Genomic DNA, 21821 nt, shown 5'->3' with positions numbered 1-21821 from the left:
TATGAGTGCTCCACGTGTAGAGAGGGCTGGAAGCCAGGGACGGAAGATGAAGATACTCAAAAAGCTGGGCGGGGCATTTGCAAGGTGGCGAAGGCGTGTTTCGTGACAAGACAAGACACACTAGTGCAACGAGGCACAGGTTTCACATTATTTTTAATTCGCTCTTCCGGGCTGCTCGGCCGGTGGGTCGAGTCCATTAGCGAAGTCGTTCCGAACGGGTGTAGTGTATAGAAAGAATGCCAGCGATATATAGATACGTACAGGTCCGACTATATGGTGAATGGCGTGTCGACATGCAGTCCACTCCACACTCCCCTGGCAGACTCGGTGGTACTCTCCACCGTCCGTGCTCCTTTTAGCGGTCTGATTTTTGCACCGGAAGAGTCCATCAGCAGCTCGACTTTTCTCTCGATGCCGGTCACTTCCAGCTTGTTAAGTGGAATGACCTTGTCACGGCCGTTCGCTAGGCGGGCGAGTGAGCTAACCGGGGGGTTGTTGAGTACAATGGATATACCATAAAAGCCGCGTGCTATGGGCTCATGACCGTTGCGCTGCCTGACGACAAACTCGATAGTGAGGGTTTTGGCGTGCGACGCGTTCGAGGTGGTTTGAAATGAAGGTGCGGGTGTTGGTTGAGGATGGATAGTGCTGGCAGAACTCGAGCACGACCTTACGGATCTGGGGGAGAAACGCGGTGTGCCCGTTGGCTGGGTATGAGCGCAGCTGGGCTCGCCATAGGTGCTGCGTGGCCATCGGAGAGAGGACGAATGGAGATTTGGGTCGGAGATGGAAAGCGAAGGGGGAGGGATTGGATCGGCGACTGAAAGGGGGACTGGCTCTGGCTGCCAACGTCAGCCCCGAGTGAGACTCACGCGTGAATCCCAGCGAAACGGAAAAGCTATATTCGAGTAGGATCATCGACGCGACGCGACTCGACTCGGCAACACAACAAATCCTAGCCAATTCAAAGCCAATTAGTAGAATAGTTGCGCTGCAATGGCCCGTGCGACTCGCTCAGCCGCTGCTCACGAAAAGGACAAACAGCCTGATCCTGCTGCCTCGGCCCCACCCCGTCCAAAGCAATCCACAAAGAAGCGCAAACGCGTATCGCTTGCAGACAGCGGCGATCACCCACCTCTCAAGCAGCACCACCCCGAGAACGGCATAAAAGAAGAGGCAATCCCAGACGACGACGAACAACCCCCAATCCGAGCTTTGCCTGAGCTCGACCTCGCCGCAGACGTCCCAATCCGCGCCTCCGACGCCCAGCAAATACTCGACATCCTCGAGCTGTATGTCACATCATCCCTTCCATCCCTTCTTTGTCACTCATCGTCTGCAGTGTCGACACCCAAGGCTTGCTGGATCGTGTGTTCCCCTTACCGTCCTCTAGCCTCTCCGAGCCATCTACATCCAAGTCTCAGTCGGGGACTTACTCTCTGCGCGCACTGCTCAGAGAATCATCCCAGCACCCACTTCGTTTACTCCGCGTATGTACTTTCTTCTCTCGCCATTTCTCCCCCTCACATATGGACATCCGCTCAGGCTGCCGTTAAAAACCTCTTCCCCATATCATATAACCCCCGCTCGCGGACGTCTTCCCCTGCAACACAGCAACTTCGCTTCTGCAACCTAGCACAGTCTCTCCTTGACCAGGCATCCTTCCACTCCGTCCCACTACCCCTCGATATCGAAACTATCCTCTCCGATGTCCCCGAATCACCTGCAAACGGCGAATTCGAACCCTCCCATTGGAAGAAACCGCCTCATCACCACCAGAAATGCAGATACGCGCTGATGCAGCGCTTCCCATCTGGATCAACATGGTGGACGTCACTTAGCTCCGACCTCGTTCCCTCTGACGAGAAAGCCATTACCGATCTTCAGACTGCAAACGCAGAATTAGTTGCAATTCTACCCGCGCCATCCAACGTCGACCCTTTGACTACGCCACCACAAGGATATACCGCAGAGGCAAAGCCGTCGCCCACAACGTTAGGTACTTACGGTGCCAAGAAGCCACCAGGACAAAAACAAAAACTTCCTGGGCCACGTCGTGTGAGCTGTGGTTCTTTCTTGGACTACGGCCCTTATGCTAGCTTTGGCCCATCCTTCGAACAAGACGGTGTAGAAGTCGGCAGATGGACTTTGGGCGAAGTCTATCGTAGCTGGGAGGAGCGCAAGAGGAGATGGTCGGAGGAGTGCTCGAGCTCGTCAACCGATAGTAACGAGGACAATGTATCTTCGCCGGTATCGGATAGTCCGGACGCCGGCACTACGCACACTGTCGACCCCTCCCTAAGTAACGGAGTCCTAGAGGACGAGGACTCATTCGAGGGTTTATTCTCCAAGGACCAAATACGACTCTTGAAAGACGCTCTCGGCAGCCTCGAGGTCGAGGGTGCTGTTCAGGAATTGTTGGAGCGCAACGCGCGGGCCCTGAAACGGCTCGAAGAGCTCCAGATCCAACGCTTGACAAAGCCTGGCGGGTTCACTCCAGTCGAGGAAGGTTCAGAGGAGTGGGAAACTGGTCTGTTTCCCCCCTGATCACATGTGCCCTGCCTGCTAACATGTCCTACTACAGCACAAGGCATCTTCGATTCGCTCGCCGTTCTCGCATCGCTACGGCCGAGGTCATCGGGCAACGATACTCCGCCGCTGGTCCCATCTGCCTCCGTGCTCCGCAAGCTTCACCGAACGTTACCCACAGCCCCGACCCCCGGTTGGAATGGCACTCTTCCGTCTACCCAATCTACCGCCCTACGCGACGACTCGACCCTTTATATTAAGTCGACCGCAACTTCCGTCCCATCTAACCCCCCTGCCGCGGCCACTCCTGCGCCGACTACGACGGGTCCCGCAACGACGGCCACCCCGTCGACCCAGCCCTACGCGGCTTACTCGTACAACTACGCCGCACCCTTCCGCCCTGGGTATCAATATAAAGCTCCGCAACCCTACTACCCCAATGCGTACGCTCCCCAGACATCGTCAGGGCCGACACAGGCAGGTTCCCAGTATTACCCAGGTCAGCATTATAATCCGACGGGACAACAACAGTATGCCTACTCGTGGTACCAGTACACTCCTCAGGCCCAGGCCGCTGCTGCTGCTGGCACAACGACTTCCACTGCTCAAGGTGGCGCGTCCCAACCCACACCAACCCTGCCCACCACATACGCTAGTTTCTTCAGTGCTAACGCACAGACGCCCGGTCAACGTGCAGTCGCGAACACAGTGTTGGCTGCTGGGACTGCGGCGGGTGCTACTGCGAAGGCCGCATATGCGCCAGCAGCGTGGCCCGCAGGAACCCCCGCGCCTGGTACGGGTTATGTCCCCGCAACGGCATTGCCGCCTCATATGCGGTCTGTAATGTCAGCCACTACACAGGCTCCTGCTGCTGTGGCTGGGCCATATCCCACAGGATATGGATCTGCAGGTTATTATGGGGCGTACCAAGCAACACCGTCTCCGACGCAGTCGTGACAATACCTCTTGTCGTAACTATTCAGCGCGACTGTGGGGGACTGGGACAGATTGAATTGTGAGGAATGTGAATAGGCTGTAGAATGGCACACGTAAATACATACATTCTAGCTAGTACTGCTTATTACTGTACTAGGTTGAACCAATAAAAGACAGTAGGGAAGAAAGCTTCGTGTCCCAGTCCGTCGTCTTAGAGTATGAAATGTTGTACATGCAGATCCAGCTCGTCGTCCCTGAGCTGGGACAGACCAACAGCTAGTCAAGTTATGTAAGTTGGCCATATAAAGCAAGGACGACATGGTTATTATTTGGGAATACTCGGGATGGGAGTGGTTTTGTATGCTATCGACACGTCTGAAGTATTCGTCAATTTTGCACGATAGCGCAGAGATGTCTTGGCGCAATGCATAAATCTCCTGTATAACCCTCTCCAGTTCCTGTAGAACACTTGACGTGACCGGCGGCTGTCAACGATTGAGGACAGAGAGGAGATCCGCATACGCTACCGCAATGTCTTGTTCGGGCGGACCCTCCTCGGTGGGTTCTGCATCTACACACAGGAATGAATGGGTGAGTCAGCGGGTGGCTAACACAGCTTAGACCTTACCTTCCTTGTAGTCATCAATAGAGTCTGGACCAAATGTGAATCGTAGACCCTTAGCGGATACTGCGTCCACATATGGGAATCAATAGTGGGTCAACGGGTGGCTGACGCAGCTTAGAGCTTACCTTTTCGATGGCTATCGATACCAGATGCAAATCGTAGACCCTTGACGAGTACTGCATCTACGCACGGGAATGGATGGGTGGGTCAGCGGGTAGATGACAGAGCTTAGAGCCTACCTTTCTGATAGTCATCAACGAAGACACGGCTCAACATGAGTGGACCCTTAGCGGGTACTGCATCTACACCCTAGGATCGATGGATGGGTCAACGGGTGGCTAACACAACTTAGAGCTTACCACTGGATGCACCACGGAATTCAGATTTCGGCGGGGTGACATGAGACATTGTAAAGGAGGAATGAAGGAGTGTAGGAGGCACTCGTAGTATTGTCATATAATCTATCGGAGTCATAGTGAGTCAACTGGATACCTCCATGTGACGCAACGGTATAGCTTCCACCTCCAAGTCCAAGTTTTCTGAAGATAGGAGGGAACCTATATATGGCAAACGGACGGGGCTCCTTTCCCGCCACGCGACAACTCTGCTAACATGCTATTTAGTTACTCCGGTCACCAACGGTGTTTTGAACGGACCATCGGACGTGCCGCGATGCGTCTAACTATTGGTGCTCGCCGCGTCACCTTACGCGAGCTGCAGATCGTTGAAACAAAGGAAGATCACTTGACTGATGCCAACTTGCTTAGCGCAAATCTTTCGTTTGCATACATAGTTCCCCTTCTGCCTTTCAGGCTTGCCACAGAGAACTCATTTCAATGGGAGGCGGTGTGATTGAATACCAATCAAGTCATGCTTTCCCCTACCCCACTTTGTGTCCTAGTGTCCAAATGGGACTGAGGTTGGCATCATGATCGTAGTTGTCTTGCTCTCAGTCACTTCCCGGGGTCCCGAGCGCGTCAGCACAACCCGCCGGTACGTCCGCCCTGCGAGGCGCTCCCACCCGCCCTCGCATCGCTTCCCCCTGTATTTAAATCCCATAGCAACACTTTACTACTCTACATAACCACGCGAACTGAGCGATGTCCAAAGAACATATATCTGTCACGACTGAAATGTCGATGTCTCAGGGACTCGACAATGAGGATACCAGCCCAAACCTACTTGACAGTATTCAGATGGTAAAGGTACATCTCAGGCCGCAATGGTCACTCCAAGGGATCTCGAGAGGTATCTTTCCCGGCCTGGGCACCTCAATAGGACCAGGGCGCAGGACTTCCATTTCCTTAGCCTTTAAGCCCATCATTGCAACCTTGTCCAACCTGCCTGACCCCAGTCCGTCCCGCTGTTCCACGCCAACACCCCACGTAGCTCCATCAGGGTCTCCCCTCCCATGCAATGCGACCCACGCATCTACCAATTTGTTCTTGTCGACAAGCCCATCATCCTCGGGGCTGATGGCATTGAAGTCACCCGCAACGATCCCGCCACCGCATCCTGGCTTGCGCAGGGTGTTGGCCAGTATCTCCATTTGCTGGGCGCGGTAATGTGGCGTATCCCCGAGCGAGTCAAGGTGCACGTTGATGAGACGGAAGAATGTGCCCGGCGCGCTTGGAGGGGATGATCTCCACACAGAGCGCATCCCTCCCATACTTGCTCGGGAGTGTTACTCGGGAGATGCGCCCGAGCATGAACTTTTCCCCTCCCTCGATCCCATCATCTTCCTTCTGCAAATACAGGCCAGAGGTAAACCGCGCGCGGGACAGCAACCTCATGGTTGCAAAGGGTACTTTCTCGGACAACGTTTGGTCCTCGGCATCAGTCGCCAGGAAGGCAGCACGGACTCTCGCATCCTTCAGGAGAGAGGTGCGAACATCGGGCGTGACTTCTTGGAAAAAGATGATATTAGGAGATTTCGGTCCCTCGAGGATATGGCTGAGGATGAGTTTGGTGCGTGAGATGGCCCGCAAGGAGAAGGCGTCGATGTTCCATGATATGAGAGAAAGCCTTTGCATGACTTGTCTCTGTGCGTTTCTCGAAGATATGGGTGCCCAGGTTCAGGTGGAGGGGTTGAAGTGCCCCTCATCGACCCATTAGTTTAGTAATAAACTGAGCAAAATTAGTGAAATATGTACTCGATATACTCAAAGTTCTCCCTTAAATATATGATATCAGCGTCTCAGTCACTGAAAAAAAACTGACCTCACTTCCCGCAGTGAGAGCTCCTCGGTGCTGAAGTACCCGAACCAGAGGGAGCCTTCTCCGCGGATTCAATGCAACGGTTCGGAGTTCGGACAGGAAGAAAATGAGGAGATGGCAGGTACGGGGTGTGGATACGCGCAACCCTGATTAAGGCAGGGGTTGCCCACAAGGAGTACGCCGAACCTAGGGGAAGAGGGGGAGGAAGTACAGAGCTTGGCTCGCGGAGGTGCTCTGGCGGTTGATCCTGGGAAGAGGAAGGCCGAGAGGATGAGGAAGGCCGAGAGGATGAGGAAGGCCGAGAGGATGCCGCGGGAGAGCTTGAGCACAACGGAACTATTACTTGGCAAGGACGAGCTCTCACGATAGTCGCAGCGGATCATCGATTCAACCGGGACAAGGAACGTTTACATGTTCCTCTGCTCAGTAAATCCCTACGGCTAATTGCATTATGGTGATATCTCATAACAGAACCTGATCACAAGTGAAATCGCCGAAGTAGATAGCAAGCTCGTAGCTCTGCGGATTAAAACACCAGTTGGAATGTGTCCTTCTGAAGACTTGGGATGATGAATTACAAGTAGGTGACGAGCGTGCGTCCTTTCAGCATTGCAGCCATGTCCCTCTGGACATGCTCATCGCTCCACCACCTTGCCTTCTGTCTCAAGGGGGAGCTGCGTAACTCTCGGAAATCTGCTTGTGACCTCTTAGGCGGTTCCGGAAACAAGCTGCGATGCATGACTTGAGACGAGGCAAGTGAGCTGTCTCCTGAGGCATTGGACCTATGTCCCTCTGGACATCCTGATTGACCTTGCACAGTGTTGACCCACCCAAATATTGTCATCTTGCAGAAAGATGACTGATAGCAGCGAATTCCTCGGTTGGGTACTATTATGACCTGCACGAACAACCAAAACTGCAGCCCATCCTGTTCTACCGCCCCTATCGCACTCTTTATCTGTACGAACAATGGGATGGAATGTGATCCAAAAGTGACCACCAATATCACGTTCGAAGAGATGGTGCTTTGATGACGTAGCTACTTAGGACTTGCGAACTTGCATAGACAATTCACATGCTATCCTTAGCCCCTGGCCTCCAATACTACATACTAGCCCTAAAGACATCACGTGTCCGTGCGCACGGACCACCTCTGAAACGTATATAAACCCCACCCCGACATACCTGTTTCCTCAGAACATACTCAGCTAGGATCTATTTTATAGAAACTAACTCGAGTCTCGCATGTTTACACATGCCACATCCTTCAAATCCACTCGATGACATCTGCGCCTACTCGTTCGACAGAGAACATGGCCTTTCGCTCCGGCGGGGTCTTGAGGACGTTTGGTTCTGTGCTTTGTTGGGCTGCTTACAGTTCAGTGAACCAGAACCAGCGAGTTGGGTGTCTGTCTGATGGATTTTTTTCTCATTAGCTTTTTTTAAATTATTGTGTTGCTAGTTTAGTTGTGAATTGCAAGTGGTGTATTTCCTTCTTTCGTTGAGCCCCAGTCAAATGTTTGAAGTGCATTTGGGATGTTCCTCGTAGATATTGTCATAGATGCTACAATATTAGATATGTCACAGTGCTCACTATACCGTATGAGCTACATTGATGGTGGCATGGAGACATGCCCCAAAGCAATGCGAAGAATGGCGGCGGCGTGAACCAAAAGCAATTCAAAAAATGGCACTGGAGCCCGGGGGTCACTTGGGGAGACACCGACGCCACAATTTGCAGCTTGAAATATCAGATATGCAACATCTCTACTGCCAGAGCGAAGCAAGGCGTCTCTTGTGGGAATGCCCTCATGCGGGTGTGTCCAGGGTGGGTTGAGCCGTGGGACCCCGTGCTCTTCCTTGATTATGTCAGCCGGCGGACGGGTTGCACAGGACTTGAAACCAAATGCGTCTGCAGAATAATGCCTCCTCCACACTACGATTTTCTCATCAAGGTACGCCACTTGTATTCGGTTATCCTGTCACAAAATACATACTAACACCTTCTTAGCTCCTTCTCATTGGAGACTCAGGTGAGTATTCCCCTCCCCCCCCCTTACAGGTCTGACCATCTCATGCTCCTTTAACAGGTGTTGGCAAATCCTGTCTCCTTCTCCGCTTCTGCGACGACGCATGGACTCCATCTTTCATCACGACCATCGGTATCGACTTCAAGATTCGCACGATTGAGTTAGATGGAAAGAGAATCAAACTTCAAATCGTGAGTGCATTCCGTCGTGCGCATCTTACGCTGCCGAACTTACATAGGAATTTGTAGTGGGATACCGCTGGTCAGGAACGATTCAGAACCATCACAACGGCTTATTATCGCGGCGCTATGGGCATCCTGCTCGTTTACGACGTCGCAGACGAACGCTCATTCAATAGTAAGTTGCCGTACAGCTATCTTTTGAATTTTCTCCAAACAAGATGCCCTAAACAGACATTCGCACGTGGTACGCCAACATAGAACAGCACGCGTCAGAAGGTGTAAACAAAATCCTCATCGGTAACAAATCAGACTGGGACGACAAACGTGTCGTCACCAAAGAGCAGGGGCTGGCACTAGCCCAGGAATTGGGTATCGGGTTCATGGAAACGTCCGCCAAATTGAACGACGGCGTCGAAGAGGCTTTTTTCACTCTCGCACGGTTCGTTGTATTTTTCTCTCTTTGTCACATTGTATAACCCTATAACAGGGCGTGCAAAACGAGGTTAATCGACTCGCAGGCGGACGTCGCTGGCTCGCCAGGTAGTGCTACAAATGCTGACGGATCCGTCAAAGTCAACCAACCAGTTGCACACTCGATGTCGACCTGTTGCTTATGAACTCTGTCGCTCTACACGTGTTACACTCACTCTTACTCGTACCTATACCTTAGGACAGTACGCGTGCATCGATTTTTAACCTATCATGAAGGGCTAGTCGAATTCCAGTGTGACGGGGAAGCGAGGGGCCCGAAGATCAAACTATTGCGAGTACTTCCTATCTACACACTCGTAAGTGGACTATTGGGCAGCATTCCAGTTCCCACCCCTCGTATCGCTGTCGAGTAACTACTACATCTTTGAACTCTTCCGTATTTGCAAAGATCGCCATTCCCTGTCGCAAATTTTCGAGGCGCCTGACAATGCCTGCGCGTTTCCTTATAAGGGTCATTAAATGGTCTGGTATACGTAACGAGTCGTTGACGCTCATGCAGAATTGCAGATAGGGGTTGAATTGTGTATTATGTAATCACGTTGGTTGTCCACGCGTGGCAAGTTCGCAGGTTTTCTTCACAAACCTCCACTCGGCTTCGGGCATAGGAAACGGAGCAACTCTCTGCCAGCAACGTTGCGCATGGCTACGGGTATGCAGTTTGGAGGGAAGACGGACAGTCCAAGGAGCTCAACTAAGCCGGAGCGCTTCCCAGACCCGTTGGCGACTGCCCTTAGAGGCAGCATGGGAAGGGCTTGACTCTGCAGCTCTGACATCGCTGACGGATATCCTCTACTACATAAAACAAATATATATGTTATCCCTAGTGACAGTAACATTTACAATGTATGGTATGGTCGTCGGCCATCGAATCGTCGTAATGCTCTGCAAGGTCGTAATGTTACAAGCTCTAGTAGGGTTTGGAGTGGTAAAGCGGGTATTCATCATGGTCCTGCAGCTCATAGTCTTGGTCCAGCTTCAGCTTCAAGCCCGCGAAAACGTAAATAAGTACGCAAATGTATTCCATGAGCATGTCCATTGCGAAGAATATCTGCCATTCGCCAGTGACCAAGTTGAATTTGGCAAGGGCGCCATCTGACGTAGTGGTCGTCGTCGTCGAGTCTGTGACGATGAATGTACTCGACGAGAACGTGGAGAGCACACTGTATAGTGTGCGGACGGCAAGGAAGGGTAAAGCAACCGAAATAGCGATCAAGAGCTGTTTTCAAGTATCGCAAAGTGAATTAAAAGGAGTTATCTACGGAGAGGTTATTATGACATACCTGTTTGCGGTATTTCATGACCTGTTGCTTTTTAGCCCATTGGGCAAGGGCACCGACGACAAGTATGATGCACAGCGCAGCAAAAAGAAGTACACCTACACGACGCATAGTAGTTCCCGATGACGAGCTGATTGAGATGCCGGCGATGGTCAAAGCCAAGGCACCCATTCCCACCAAGTGCAGTAACCTGAAGACGCGGCCATATCTCAACTGTCCATCCGGAGTCTGTGTCCTGTGCACGAGTTAGTCAGCCTTGTTCATTGAAATGGTTAGCAGGGCAGACCCACGTTTGCTGCAACAACGAGAGGGTGGACAATAATAGCGGTGATAAACCAGATGCCTCCAAGGCATATCCTCCAATATAGAGGCCAGTCACAGCCGGCGTTATTTCTTCGGCAGCTACTAGTAACGCCCCTCCGATGATCCGTACTATGGTATGGCATGGTTAGTCGATGAGAAAAATACGGGAAAATGCAGACGTACTCAAACTAAATATGATGAGAAGTACCCAGCAATTTTGGAGTCCATATTTGATCGCGATGCGGACCGCGAGAAAGAGTATTGGGAGATAGATGACGAGAGTTACTGCTGCGAGGATGCCTTGGCTATCGAGAGACATTGCTTGGGATGTGCACCCGCGATTTTAGGACAACGAAGACAACGGGATGAAGGGATAGGAAACGTGATGGGGTAGGATGATGGACCATCAACGCCCTTCTTTTGTAGGCAACGTGCAGCGGACCGGTCGCGACAAGGGATTGCATCAATCTGCCGAAAAACGCACCCATACAAATGACCATAAAGGCTGTGCAGCATAATCTGTGCAACGGGTGCAGTCGGTTGCGGGTGCAGGCTCCTATAGTCTCATTCTCTAGGTGGCTGTGAGGACACGGATGCAGTCGACACCCACGGAACGCCGAACAGTGTCCTGCCTCAGGCCTCATTGGGGGCCGGGAGCTTTTCTGCTGTGCGATATGTATGTTCGGGTGACGTTCCGATCGCGGAAGCTAGCTGAAGCCGTGTTAAATATCGCGATCCACTGTAGTAAACCCCGGTGAGCGATTCCTATCGATACAGACCAACCGATCGCTGCCACAAGCTCGAGTCAGGTTCCGCAGCCACCTGCATTGTTCAAGAGAGGGTTCAACGTATGCGTTCAAGTCAGTCATCGGAGTGGATGTGGACCTTCGTAGGAAGGGCTGGTTTATGACTGGCTGACCGGCTTCAGATAGGAGGGCAAGAATAGCAAAAACCGGGGCCGCAATAAGCACAGCCCTACATAGCATAGCACTCGAAAATGTGAGCACCGTAGGGTAGGACAAACGGCCATACAAATACATCAGTAAACGCAAAACCACACGCGAGATGGACGCTATTCTAGGATGCGTAAAAAGCGGGAGGGAGGGTTGGGCTCTTCAAAAATGCTACGCTAGCAAGATGGGGAGAACCGGTCAGAAAAGAAGATAAAGACTACGGGAAATTAAGAGGGAACCGGTCAGGAGGGTTCAGCCTAGCCCCTGAAACTGCCAGGCCTGCAGCGACGACGTGAGCAATGACGCACAGGCAAGCCAGAGGTGGCTATGCTACGACTCTTGTCGTGTAAAGAAGTCTAAACCCAAACAAACTTGAGACAAACGTGGTCTCATAGGACGACTAGGAAATTACTGTAATCTTCCTAGAGCAACGAAGGATATGTAGTTGCGTTTTCCTATATTCGTGTGCGATTGGGACGCGAATACCGCTTTCGTGAGCTCGAGTCGGATTGTGCCGTGTTACCATGAGTCCTAGTCTTACTGCGCAAGGGGACAGTACTGCCTTTGCATGTCCTGCTCCTACTGCGGTGGTGCCGCTCTACTCGAAAGTCTCTCAGACTCGTCACAGAGTGGTAGCGTCCTAGTGGCCATCCTTCCCCCGTCACGCCAATCGATACATGATGAAGCTTATAAATACTGCCCTACCACAAACATTGCCCAAGGAATGCGAGAAAGCAGCCAGAATCTGTGAGTCAGAGAGCCCACCCATCTCTCACACACATACGTCATAATAAGCAGACACCCGTGACACACGTCTCTTGCAGTTAGCTCCTTCGTCGACAGTAAGAATAACGGTCTCGATGGCGTTCGTGTGGGCTCGCTTTCATTGCAAGATCCACTGCTAACGCTCTTTTGCTACTACATAGGTCATCCCGCGAAACGTACTTGAGAATGCCAAAGGATTTGCTATCTTTACTGTCTTCAAGGCCGGGTTCTTATTCTCAGCCAGGGCCGGCACTGGCATCGTCATCGCAAAGTTAGGTGATGGAAGTAGGTCCCTTCCTCTTCAGTTCTGTACTAGCCCCATCCAAACGATCTCGCTTTTTTTTTTTCAGACTGGTCTGCCCCCAGTGCAATTGGATGTGCCGGTTTGGGTGTAGGAGGCCAGGTTGGTGCAGAATTGACGGATTTCTTGATTATCCTTAACTCAACTTCTGTGAGTTTCCATCAATGTCTGCGCCACGAACTCACCTAACTGACAGTCCATACCCAGGCAGTTGTAGGTGTCGGTAACACATATATGCGGACGAAACTCATCTAAACGGATTTTATGAAACGTTAGAAATCGTTCATGTCTTCCGGGTCGTTAACGCTTGGTGGAAATCTGAGTGTCGCCATTGGGCCTCTAGGCCGCAACGGCGAAGCACTTGGTTCCGTAAACTCTAGTGGAAAAGTTGCTGCAATGTACGTATTGTGTAGTATCATCACTGCGCGTGTTGCTCGATATAATATATCGAACTCTCTTTAGGTACAGCTACTCAAAGACAAGGGGGCTCTTCGGAGGAGTCTCCGTCGAAGGGTCTGTCATCGTCCAGCGCCAGGATGCCAATGCGCTTGCGTACAAACAAGATGTCACGGCTAAGATGCTTCTTAGTGGTGCCGTTCCTCGTCCAGAGTGGGCGTCTTCCCTAGTCAGGACTCTCGAAGCGTGTACTGGCATTCCGGGAACGAGAAGATGGATCGATGACCGTGTTGATGAACCATCTTCATACCCGTTTGATATCAGTGGCGGTACTACGGCTCCCGGCGGTAAACCTGCCTCGCCTCAGGTCACACCCACAGGAGGACGTCAGCGTTCTTCGCTTTTTGGCAAGAAGAAAGGTCTAGAATTCCCTCCACGACACTGGGTCACGTCAAATGATTATAGCTCGTACTCTGACACCACCGGTGACTTGGGCCCTCCTCCCGAGACTTTTGACTCGACGTTGTCGTCTCGCCCTTTGGATCGACATCGCGCTTCGCAGAGTATTAGCTTGGATAGGCGGCACATTGGATCAACATCTGGCAATGACCGTGCGTCTTCTTTACTTGATTACGAGACTTTTTTCATTGGGGGACTGGCAGTTTCACATTACCGTTCACTTAGTGTTCCCTCCACCACGCATCAACCGCCAAACACTGTGCCGAATTATGATGACCCATTTTCTGATGTTCCTCCGCATTATCAGAATTCTCTTCCTGTTGGAAAAGCAGCGGATGGTCTCGAGCAGCCGTTTGTCATCGATGCTAAGCGAGAACTGACTCAACCACTTTCTCCTCAGGAGGGAGTCGCTCGCGCTATTGCGCTTTTTAACTTTCATGCCGTCGAGGTGCGTGTGTGTTTGTTTGCGTGATCGCTTTCTCGTCGGGCTAAACTTTCTTTCTGATCTGGTGGGGGGTAGGCTGGTGATCTTACTTTCTCGAAAGGAGATGTTATCGTTGTCACTCGTAAGAGTGATAGCACGGACGACTGGTAAGTCATTTTTATTTCTTGTCGTACTTCTGCTGACGACTCCACTGGTTGTGGTGACTGTTTACAGGTGGACCGGGAAAGTTAATGGCAAGGAAGGCATCTTTCCGGCCAATTTCGTGGAGCTTGTATGATGAATCATGATAGCGCATGAGCATGAGCATTGTATTGCAGCTATTTTCTTTTTGCATATGCTGTCGACGTTGGCTGTCGTGTATATGTACTATGCTTTGGGTTATTTTCCTTCGATTCAAACTTCTGTAATTACGGACCCGGACTAGTGTTGATCGGAATTCTTCTCCCCGTCAGAGTTCTGGCTCACTTCGGAGTGGTTACCCTTGGAGGCAAAAACTTGAACGCTCGATCGATATGAGCTTGGATAGGAGTGTATTCATGTGTCATTCTACAACTCATTGGCATTCCACGACCAGTCCCGTCCCAATGGATGGTACTTCCCTCCAAGTTGCTGACGTCAAATGGTTTACTACGAGTGTCATGTCATGGCTGCAGCGACGAAGTGTCGCTTGGTACGGCCCGGAATACCTTGCAGATCCGTATCCTATGGGTTATGTCCCAGTCGCCCGGAGTCTGTACGGTGGGCGACATCACAGACCGCACATATGCGGTTACATGACCCATACGGTTCCAGCGGGCCACGCTGTTGGCATGTACGCAGCCTTTGCAGTACCCACCAGAGTCCCGGCACCTAGCGCCGTGTTTGCAACTGCACACTCAGTGGGCGTTTATGCGTTAGCACTGAAGCCCAGTCAAAACTTACCAGGATGAGGGCGGCTCTAGTCGGGCGAGATCTGACGGGGTCGATTGGTAAGCAAAATATCCGTTTTGATCAGGTGCGAACTGGAATCAACGCATATATTGCACGGCGAGGCAGGCCGACATTGGGTGATGTAGGATTTTGGTACTCATGATCCGATCCTGACAGATCTCAGCAGATAGTAGCTACCTCTCTGTCTGTAGCATAAATATGATGACAGCGGTGCACGTCTGTCTGGATTGGATTAGGGTTCTCTCATTCTGGTCTCACCAGATTCACACATATTGGGTCAGAATGCAACAAATTCCATTCCAGTCCCATCGGGTGCAGTCCAATAATACAATTAACACTACGTGCCCATATTATACACGGTACACGTGCCCCAATACCTGCGGGTAATAAAACGGCAGCCAGAACAGAGCAGGAGCACGAGCGAGCCGTCGAGTTGGCAGTCGAGAAACCCGGGATGGAAGGTACAGCGAAACGGAACAACGGAGGAGAGCGGGTGATAAAACGGCAGCCACAGCAGGGCAGCAGCGCGAATGAGGCATCGAGTTGGCAGTCGAGAACTTGCGAATGGCGGGTACAGCGAAACAGTGCGACGGAGGGTGCAGGCGACAATTGAGAGACACCTGCGACAACATTAAGCCAAGCACGAATGAAAGTGAGAAGCACCTGCATCGTCTAAAATATTGTACCGTTGCAGGCAGCTGGGTCGGATGGTTTTGTCCACGTTCTGTCCTTCTGAAGGCGCTCAGCCTCAAGGCGATACTTCTCTCGTGTCTCCGCTGTCAATCCATCCCAGTACACACGGAATTCTTCGGTCGTCCCAGTCGAATTGATATGTTTGTGCCACCTAAGTGTGCAGAGGTTTCTAGAAAATGTATAGTTAGTATTGTAACGAGATAGATACTAGACATACCTCGCATTTTTTGCTGTGCCAGGTCGCATCTTAGTTTTCTTTTCCCCTTTTACTGAGGTGGTCAACGTCAACGACTCCATGTTCATGTTCGTCTTTGACTGAGAAGGTGCAAGTGGCACCTTCTTTGTGACTCCATTCAGACCAAATACATTCATACTGAGTTGAAAACGGTATCAGTTCACAATCTGTGTGATGAAAAACACTTACAGAGGATTCTGGAGTGGGAACTCATTCTCTTTGTTTGAGTTATGGCAAGACAGGCTGGATGGACCAGCAGCCTTGGACGCCTCACCACGTGTGATGGAATTTGATCAGGACCACGAATGGCTATGGTGGGGCATTGGTAAATAAACACCATGGGGAATATTGGGGGGACTTCAGCATGGTTGGAGCAATAGGCTGTCGTCCATGGGAACGACAGGCATCATCGCGAGTTCGTCTTGCGGCTGGGAAAAAACGGGATCTGGCTGAGGTCGCGCTGACTCGCTATTATCATCGACTGTCGCTTCAGTGAAGTTAGCACTGAATAAATACTGCTGTTCACCCCATCTATGCTTGCGTTCACCCTACCTATGTCTGTGTTGCTAGGTTTCAGAGTTAGGCTCTGCGTCTCTTCCGCTGATAATTCTGTAGTAATATTGCATCCTCGGATTGTTGTGATCAGCCCAAACCGCACAAATCGGATGAAGTAACACACCTTTTGGCCACTTCACATGCGCGTTCATGGAATGGGCGGGGTTGCTCTTGCGCTTATTACCTTTTGTAGCAAGTGGTGATATCGTATCATTCGACTCCTCCTTAGGTTCTTCTTTTGGTTCGCTTTTCGTTGATGATGCGCCCTTGAGTTCACTGCTTGGTGTGAAGTGGTTCTTGCGCCACCCTGAATAGTCATTGATGCAGAGCATCTCCAGCTTGAAGCCATCCTCATCGAGGCCGAGAAGGGGATGTTCCTTGAGCATATACTTGGACACAAGAGCCTTCACAGATGAACTTATTCGGGTCCATGTCAGTGGCACAATCTGTTGTTGAACGAGCTCAGCCCAAATACTGCGAGCGCTTGCACAGATGGCCTTGAGTGTCTTTGCTGTAACAGGGTCGCCGTTCTCTAGTTCTAGCCATGGGGCTTTCCCACGGTCGATGCCTTGAGCTTCCGGTGATAGCACGAAAGCCTTGTAGTCGGACCTTGACCAGAAGCGGATCTTCGGGTATTTTTCCCTGAGGTTGCCTTTATCCTTGCTCACTTTCGTTTGCAAGTCAATGTCCGTGAGTGAGAATGTCAGCGGGTCCATGTCATCCGGCAATTTCAGCACAGATGCGAGGGTATGAAACGCTGCCCTGAAAAGAAACAAGTCAAACAATGATAGTGGTACATCTGTTACTTACTTTATTGTGTCATGCTCGGCGGTAACCTTGGTCAACTGGTTCTGTAAGTCATTTATCTTGGTCTCATACATTGCACCGTGTATCATGTGTGTGCACGTGAAAATGGCGTTCTGTTGGTGCTACATGGCGCATATATGCACCCCACATAAATCAAGCGATCAATTGGGCCAAATGAAAGATGTTTTACGATTGAACACACCTGAGATGGATGGGAAGAGAAGTTATCGTGCGAGAACGACTGCGATTCGTTGAGCGTGTTGAACTGGTTCTGTTGGCGACTCATCCCAATCTGCGTAGAGATGTCAGGGGTATCTAAAAGACTCGATGGAGTCCTGCTCAGAAAGCCAGACTGTGATCTGGCAAGCGGGTCCATCCTTTGTCGAGAAGGAGGGAGATGGAGATAATGATCAGTTGGTGTTCACCCAGCTTGAGACATTTCCCACGAACTCGTGACCTCCGTACTACACCGTGCTACCACTGACTTCATGCAAATAAGTCTGGCTAAGTATAAACTTTGTGATGGACTTACCCATGGCCGTCCAGCATTTCTTCGATATCCCATCCGATATCAACCTCGACAATGCCGTTCTCAGTGATTCCATCACTGAGAGCAGCACGAGCCCCCATTTAACTGCCTCTGATGATCAGCTTCTTGACCCGGAATATTAGCAGACCCACCCCAATCAATATGCGCAACTTAAATGTTGTTTTCTTCCATACAGGCTCCCAGGAACCCCCTCTGATACGGACTGGACGGACGCACTGTGAGTACGCTTGGATATTGTGTCTTCAATTGATTTGTAGGCATTCTACTCTAGGTTCGAGCACCCCCCACCTGTATGCACAAGATCGACCTGCCAAGTGGAAGAGACACCACACCCCATAACACAGCACCCATCTCCTGGCTCGATGACAGAGCCAGAGTCTGATCCAGGTATGTAGGTACACAGATTGCTATCTCTAACCAGCCATAGTGTACTTCCACAAGGTTTGGAGCATGTCTCCACCCCCTGGCCAACTATAATACAGCATCCATCTCCTGGCTTGATGACAGAGCCAGAGTCTGATCCAGGTAGGTACATGGAAGACTATCTCTATCTAATCATAAGCTAGCCCTTTGTTGAGGCTTGGAGCATATCTCCACCCCTTGGCCAGCCATCCCCACTGTCCCAACCGCAGCACAGCACCCTTCTCCAGGTTCGACAACTGAGTCTGAGTCGGATGTGCCAGTGCACACCCAAACCCCACCACCAACGGAAGACATCTCGACGGCATGTCCAGCCACTGATGCGATTATGATCAAGAAACCTATGCCCATTCGCAAAAGTATCTTCGCCACTCCAAGCCCACCTCCTCCTGGCTCAATTTATTGGAAGTATGTCTCACGAGAGGAGGATTCGAAGTGGTATGACTGGGAGGGAAAAGATAAGAATTTTGATATGATATGCCATTGGAAGAGTGAACTAGAGGAAGTGTTGTAACGATAGTTAGTCAATTTCTTATGGATTCTGAAGTGATACGGCACACAAAAAGTGAACAAGAAGCCATCCATTTTGATGAGGACTATAAGGACTGTAACAGCAGCTAAAAACACTAAGTACTAATCAATGGAATCTGTCTCATTGTCATCATTATTGTTGGCCATATCCTCCTGTGCGCCCTCCCCCTCATATGGAACACCATATGTAGCGATGTCAAGCCCGGGTCACTCTACCATAAAAAAGCAATGGCCTAATCCTTGAAAGTTATGCAGCACCATCCCGACAACACCTGTGATCGATTTGACTTCGATGACATGCACATCCTCATCTAGAGGGCAGCATGCAAAGACTGTCTGATACGAGAGTGAGAAAAGGTTTGCATCGGGGGGCGAGAACATTCTAATGATGGTGACATTCTTCCAAAACCAACGAGATGTGCAGCTGGGATCTTCGTTTTGAACTCTGAGGCGAGTGAAGTACTGGACCTCAGCGACATATGTACTTCCTTCGAGTAAGAACTACGAGATATAATTAGGGCATATGATCATTTAAATGAGTGGATACTTACCTTCACAAAGCAAGCCGGACATATTTGCTCCAGTGGTCATCATAGCTCTCTCCATGCTGTTCGGGCAATCTGTCCATTGGGTAGACACAGGTGGGCCCAACGATGTATTTTGATGTCGGATGCACATCCTAAGTAATGCGAGATTGCCCTTGCTGCAAGCCCTTTTGGAGAGATTGGACGTGGATCACGTTTGTGGAGCAAGACATATCCGACATCTAGCTTGACAGCTGTTGATGGAAAGGATGGCTTGTCAGGGCACAGGCTAGGTACCATTGCCTTCAGTGCATTGACTTGACAGTGCCAGACTCCCTCATGAGACAAATTGGCATACAGATTTGATGGCTGTCGGATTTCTTGACCTAAGTTGCCAATCGTTCGCTTCATGGCCCACTGCACATAGCAACTAGGAGGTCCTTTCTTGACCGTCTGCTGTGTCAAGTGGGCGACTTGGTGTATGCATGGTCCAATGAAGTGGAGTCGAGAGGGAGAGCGCTGACAGTAGAGTTCTTCAAAATCGAGTGGCCACTCCATAAGCAGAAGATGAGAATCACAAAGTTCAGACTGGGTGATGTTGTTCTGGCATATGAGTTGAAATCCACAAACCAACTTACAGTAATTGCGCCAATACAGTTCCCCCAGGACTCCATAAAGTAGCATGGGTGCGAGACAGAACATATACAGCTGAAACTCCCATGTCTTGTATCCAGAAGAGATCTTCTCAGCAGGGTTGCGTGGCTTCCGATCAAATGACCTGGGAAGGTGCTGTGTGGCAGACGAGACAAGTGCACCATGTGTCTCCCAGGCTTTGGAGGTCTTGAGGATGGCCCATGGCCATCGGGAGACATGGTCTGGGGGTGTACAGTCGATGGTACCGCGCCACAACGATAGATGTAGATCTGAGAGTAGTCCTGCGAGATGCATGATATCGGGGGTAAGGCAGTCTGGGATGCCCAGTGTGTGGGAAGGATAGAGACCGAGAAGGATCGAGGGCTTGGTAATCCCAGTTTCCATGCATAGTTTCTTGTATTGTGTTGGATTGCAGGCGGTGACCAAGTCACAGAGATTTTTGAAGTATTCGGATGTTGCAGGTTGTTGGATGTCATACGGACTGCAGTCAGGGTGATCACTACCTTCCACGTTGTAGTTGTTCAGGAGGAGTAGTGCAGGATAGTAGTGATTGCCCTTGTGGCATCCGTGGAGTCCACAGTAGAGTCTGCAGCCATTGCGGCCGCTATGTCCCACCATCCCATTGAAGTAGACAAGTCCTGGGCCATCGGCCATCACAAAGAGAAGATACAGGTCTGACAGGAAGGTAATATCTCGAGATGCATCCTAGATGCATAAACATTTGTTTTGTAGCACAGTGAGATGGTGGATACTGGGGAAGAGGAAGGAGTCGATGTTCTTCGGTTTGTTGGGACCTGGAATAAAGCTGCCCAGCAGGATGTAGCGCTTCTTGTAGCGCTTGTCCAGGGCATGGTTCATAACGATCCAGATGTATATCCAACAGTTGGACTCCTTGCTTTCATAGAGCTGAGCACCGTCGAGCAAAATCATGAGAACCATGTCATCTGATTTGATGTCACCCCGCTGGATGGCCTCAAGGTAATCCAAGCCTTTGCAAAAGTCATCAAATAACTCAATCAAACCACTGCTAGCCTGCATCTGTTCCCGAATGCAACACATCTCCTCTTGCAGATACCCAATATCTTTGGCATGCTGTGGATCACGCCAGAGAGCCTGCAACTGTGGGCCAAGTGGTATGGTGACAAATTTCTGATGGGCCATGCGAGACCTCCCCCCACTAGTGCATAGTCTGATATGGTTGTAGCAATCTCTGCCGCATATGGGGCACATGTCAAGTGAAGAATATGGGCCAGTGAAGGCCACGCAGGTATCTGGACACATATCATGCTCAATTGAGTCAACCCCCATGTACCCAGCAATGAGCTTCTCAATGGTGTGATGACTAGGAATATCTGTGGCAGTCCCATCGAAACACTGGGCTGCTGATTGTCATATGGACTCATATGCACTGATAGCAGAGTGCTCAAGTGCGAAGTATGTTTCAATCCCAAAACAGATAGCATCATCATCTATTGTGAGTTGAGCATGGGGTGGATTGTGTAGCCTATAGAGAGCTGCATCATCTAATTTTGTGACAGGATTGTCCAGCGAAGCTTCAGTGAGAAGATCAATGAATTTGATGGCATCTGTTTGCTTGGGATTGATAGCAAGGCACCTGAGAGCATCAATGTCAATAGTCGCATGGGAGGTAGAGAGATTCTGATGAGCAGGTGGCGGGGAAGGTGGAGGTGGCACTCAAGGAGGAAAGTTTGTAGGCTCTCTGGGTGAAGGAGGTGGAGACGGTGCTCGTGGAGGAGAGTTTGCTGGCTCTCCAGGTGAAGGAGGCAGAGACGGCACCCATGGAGGAGAGTTTGCTGGCTCTCCAGGTAGGGGGGGTGGAGATGGCTCTCAGGGAGGTGTTTGAGGTGGGTTATCGTCAGCTGGTCCTGTCACAGAGGTGTTCTCACAGTTAGAATCCTGTTGGGAGATTTGAAGACCAGTTCATCCCATCTGCAGGAGTCAGTGAGAATCTGGGACCATAAAACAGGAATACTCACTTCTCCAGGTGTATT

The 21821-nt window shown here is 50.8% G+C and overlaps 7 protein-coding genes across 7 annotated transcripts; 3 read left to right on the top strand and 4 right to left on the bottom strand.

The window, feature by feature from the left end:
- Positions 1 to 20: 20 nt before the first annotated feature.
- On the bottom strand, positions 21 to 753 carry F5J12DRAFT_940807 (uncharacterized protein; the record flags this gene model as incomplete). The annotated part of the gene is made up of 3 exons (XM_051749686.1): positions 21 to 463; positions 515 to 536; positions 568 to 753. 3 exons carry the CDS (start codon positions 751 to 753, stop codon positions 270 to 272), a joined length of 402 nt encoding a protein of 133 aa, XP_051599344.1. The 3' UTR covers positions 21 to 269.
- Positions 754 to 778: 25 nt separating this feature from the next.
- Positions 779 to 3590, top strand: F5J12DRAFT_834268 (uncharacterized protein). The gene is made up of 4 exons (XM_051745846.1): positions 779 to 1292; positions 1343 to 1490; positions 1546 to 2530; positions 2585 to 3590. The coding sequence occupies exons 1-4, from the start codon at positions 997 to 999 to the stop codon at positions 3484 to 3486; spliced, it is 2331 nt and encodes a 776-aa protein (XP_051599343.1). The 5' UTR covers positions 779 to 996; the 3' UTR covers positions 3487 to 3590.
- Positions 3591 to 5430: 1840 nt separating this feature from the next.
- F5J12DRAFT_834262 (Endonuclease/exonuclease/phosphatase) lies at positions 5431 to 6264 on the bottom strand (the record flags this gene model as incomplete). The annotated part of the gene is made up of 2 exons (XM_051745845.1): positions 5762 to 6264; positions 5431 to 5733 (listed from the first exon to the last, which is right to left on the bottom strand). Coding segments are annotated over exons 1-2 (665 nt in total), but the record flags the coding sequence as incomplete, so codon positions are not given.
- Positions 6265 to 8103: 1839 nt separating this feature from the next.
- On the top strand, positions 8104 to 9404 carry F5J12DRAFT_769258 (rab-type small GTP-binding protein). The gene is made up of 6 exons (XM_051742228.1): positions 8104 to 8262; positions 8319 to 8340; positions 8398 to 8528; positions 8586 to 8694; positions 8751 to 8958; positions 9007 to 9404. Exons 1-6 carry the CDS (start codon positions 8119 to 8121, stop codon positions 9134 to 9136), a joined length of 744 nt encoding a protein of 247 aa, XP_051599341.1. The 5' UTR covers positions 8104 to 8118; the 3' UTR covers positions 9137 to 9404.
- A 196-nt stretch (positions 9405 to 9600) lies between these two features.
- F5J12DRAFT_122337 (uncharacterized protein) lies at positions 9601 to 11128 on the bottom strand. The gene is made up of 4 exons (XM_051738035.1): positions 10775 to 11128; positions 10579 to 10720; positions 10292 to 10523; positions 9601 to 10227 (listed from the first exon to the last, which is right to left on the bottom strand). The coding sequence occupies exons 1-4, from the start codon at positions 10908 to 10910 to the stop codon at positions 9919 to 9921; spliced, it is 819 nt and encodes a 272-aa protein (XP_051599340.1). The 5' UTR covers positions 10911 to 11128; the 3' UTR covers positions 9601 to 9918.
- An 849-nt stretch (positions 11129 to 11977) lies between these two features.
- Positions 11978 to 14414, top strand: F5J12DRAFT_834247 (uncharacterized protein). The gene is made up of 9 exons (XM_051745844.1): positions 11978 to 12291; positions 12369 to 12409; positions 12471 to 12594; positions 12660 to 12760; positions 12818 to 12823; positions 12887 to 13008; positions 13073 to 13913; positions 13986 to 14056; positions 14124 to 14414. The coding sequence occupies exons 1-9, from the start codon at positions 12222 to 12224 to the stop codon at positions 14185 to 14187; spliced, it is 1440 nt and encodes a 479-aa protein (XP_051599339.1). The 5' UTR covers positions 11978 to 12221; the 3' UTR covers positions 14188 to 14414.
- Positions 14415 to 20886: 6472 nt separating this feature from the next.
- On the bottom strand, positions 20887 to 21159 carry F5J12DRAFT_690769 (uncharacterized protein; the record flags this gene model as incomplete). Its single annotated transcript, XM_051740377.1, has 1 exon — positions 20887 to 21159. A coding segment is annotated over one exon (273 nt), but the record flags the coding sequence as incomplete, so codon positions are not given.
- Between the last annotated feature and the right edge of the window lie 662 nt (positions 21160 to 21821).

This window comes from Pisolithus orientalis (genome assembly GCF_024613125.1).
Source record: "Pisolithus orientalis strain OTSU chromosome Unknown F5J12scaffold_16, whole genome shotgun sequence".
NCBI lineage: Eukaryota > Fungi > Basidiomycota > Agaricomycetes > Boletales > Pisolithaceae > Pisolithus > Pisolithus orientalis.
The sequence above is the reverse complement of the archived record's forward strand: the minus strand, read 5'-3'. Positions and strand labels throughout refer to the sequence as shown.

Bases quoted from the DNA above. Each gene is read 5' to 3' on its own strand.
- F5J12DRAFT_834268 (XM_051745846.1), top strand. From the start codon at position 997: ATGGCCCGTGCGACTCGCTCAGCCGCTGCTCACGAAAAGGACAAACAG. The intron at 1,293-1,342 runs GTATGTCACATC...CATCGTCTGCAG, and splicing joins ATACTCGACATCCTCGAGCT to TGTCGACACCCAAGGCTTGC. The intron at 1,491-1,545 runs GTATGTACTTTC...ACATCCGCTCAG, and splicing joins ACCCACTTCGTTTACTCCGC to GCTGCCGTTAAAAACCTCTT.
- F5J12DRAFT_769258 (XM_051742228.1), top strand. From the start codon at position 8,119: ATGCGGGTGTGTCCAGGGTGGGTTGAGCCGTGGGACCCCGTGCTCTTC. The intron at 8,263-8,318 runs GTACGCCACTTG...ACACCTTCTTAG, and splicing joins ACTACGATTTTCTCATCAAG to CTCCTTCTCATTGGAGACTC. The intron at 8,341-8,397 runs GTGAGTATTCCC...CTCCTTTAACAG, and splicing joins CCTTCTCATTGGAGACTCAG to GTGTTGGCAAATCCTGTCTC.
- F5J12DRAFT_122337 (XM_051738035.1), bottom strand. From the start codon at position 10,910: ATGTCTCTCGATAGCCAAGGCATCCTCGCAGCAGTAACTCTCGTCATC. The intron at 10,721-10,774 runs GTACGTCTGCAT...GCCATACCATAG, and splicing joins TCTCATCATATTTAGTTTGA to TACGGATCATCGGAGGGGCG. The intron at 10,524-10,578 runs GTGGGTCTGCCC...ACTCGTGCACAG, and splicing joins CTCTCGTTGTTGCAGCAAAC to GACACAGACTCCGGATGGAC.
- F5J12DRAFT_834247 (XM_051745844.1), top strand. From the start codon at position 12,222: ATGATGAAGCTTATAAATACTGCCCTACCACAAACATTGCCCAAGGAA. The intron at 12,595-12,659 runs GTAGGTCCCTTC...TTTTTTTTTCAG, and splicing joins CGCAAAGTTAGGTGATGGAA to ACTGGTCTGCCCCCAGTGCA. The intron at 13,914-13,985 runs GTGCGTGTGTGT...GGTGGGGGGTAG, and splicing joins TTAACTTTCATGCCGTCGAG to GCTGGTGATCTTACTTTCTC.